Source organism: Aptenodytes forsteri, unplaced genomic scaffold (assembly GCF_000699145.1).
Source record: "Aptenodytes forsteri isolate BGI_AS27 unplaced genomic scaffold, ASM69914v1 Scaffold494, whole genome shotgun sequence".
Lineage (NCBI taxonomy): Eukaryota > Metazoa > Chordata > Aves > Sphenisciformes > Spheniscidae > Aptenodytes > Aptenodytes forsteri.
Genome location: NW_008794455.1, coordinates 295,721 through 296,723, shown reverse-complemented (window position 1 = coordinate 296,723; position 1,003 = coordinate 295,721). Strand labels below are relative to the sequence as shown.

The 1,003-nt window shown below is 62.5% G+C and overlaps 1 protein-coding gene across 1 annotated transcript in view; it reads left to right on the top strand.

The window, feature by feature from the left end:
- The first annotated feature begins 141 nt into the window (after positions 1 to 141).
- Positions 142 to 1,003, top strand: part of LOC103908309 (POU domain, class 5, transcription factor 3) — a 3,046-nt gene continuing 2,184 nt past the window's right edge. The window contains exon 1 of the mRNA XM_009290660.1: positions 142 to 216. Coding sequence (XP_009288935.1) covers positions 142 to 216 — 75 coding nt within the window. The remainder of the gene's footprint in view (positions 217 to 1,003) is intronic.

Sequence of the window (1,003 nt, the reverse complement as noted above, 5' to 3'; positions counted from 1 at the left end):
GGCCTCGGGGGGGTGGCAGCGCTAGTTATCAGCATGACTGGCAGTTGTCTTTTGGGTTTGTTTTTAGCCTTTTTAAATCTTGACATAATATAAACCTGTCCCTCCCAGGCAAGCACCCCCCGGGGGTAGCAGCGGCAGATGATGCCGGGGTTTGTTGCAAGGTTCCTGCGAGCTGTTGGGGGTGTGTTGGTTGGGTTTGTGCGGAGCTGCTGCCGGGTACGTGTCGCGGGGATTCGGGAGCTCCCACGCACGCCACGATGGGAGCGTGGAGGGATGCGCGTCCCCCGGGTCGCAGCCTGCCGCGCTGGGCGGGGGTTACGAGGAATGTTTTTTCTCGGCCGAGGGAGGGTGAGGATTGCCCCGTGGCAGGGATGCTCCGGGCTCCTTGCTGCCGATCCACGCCAGAAATTAAAAGCCGGGACTTGGCGGCAGGAGGGACGTCTGTAAAATCCGAAATTGCGCTGCAAGTGTGGAAATCGGGTAAAAGATTGCAAAATGCCCCCACAGCAGTTGAAGGCTGCGCTGCAGGGAGGAAGGGAAGCACCTGGGTAAGCAGCTTTCCAGAAGGGAAGAGCCTGGTTGTGGCAAAGAGGTTTTTGAATCCCACTCGAGTCACGGGCCCTTTCATCGCTCACTTCATCTGAGCCATTTCACCTGCCCGGGGCACAGGCGGGAGAGGGGCTGGCGAGGGGCTGCCCCATGCCCGGGAGCCGTGGGGAGGTGGGTGCCCACACCCCGGGATAGCTGAGCCCATGGGGACATGTCGTGGGATGCGTGGGAGTGGGGCGGTGCTGGGGCCATCAGCAAATGTGCCTGTCGGTGCTGCCTCTGGTCAGGCCACGAGGGTCTGAGCCTGGGGGCAGAGGGGACATTCCCAGGACACGCTGGGGCAGAGCAGGAGCTCTGGGTGCTCCCGGGACCTGCTTTCTGTCCCTGGGTCCTTGTGCCACCCTGGGCCTCTGCCACGCCAGCGTGGTGTGAGCTGGGCGGTGTGTCGTGGTCG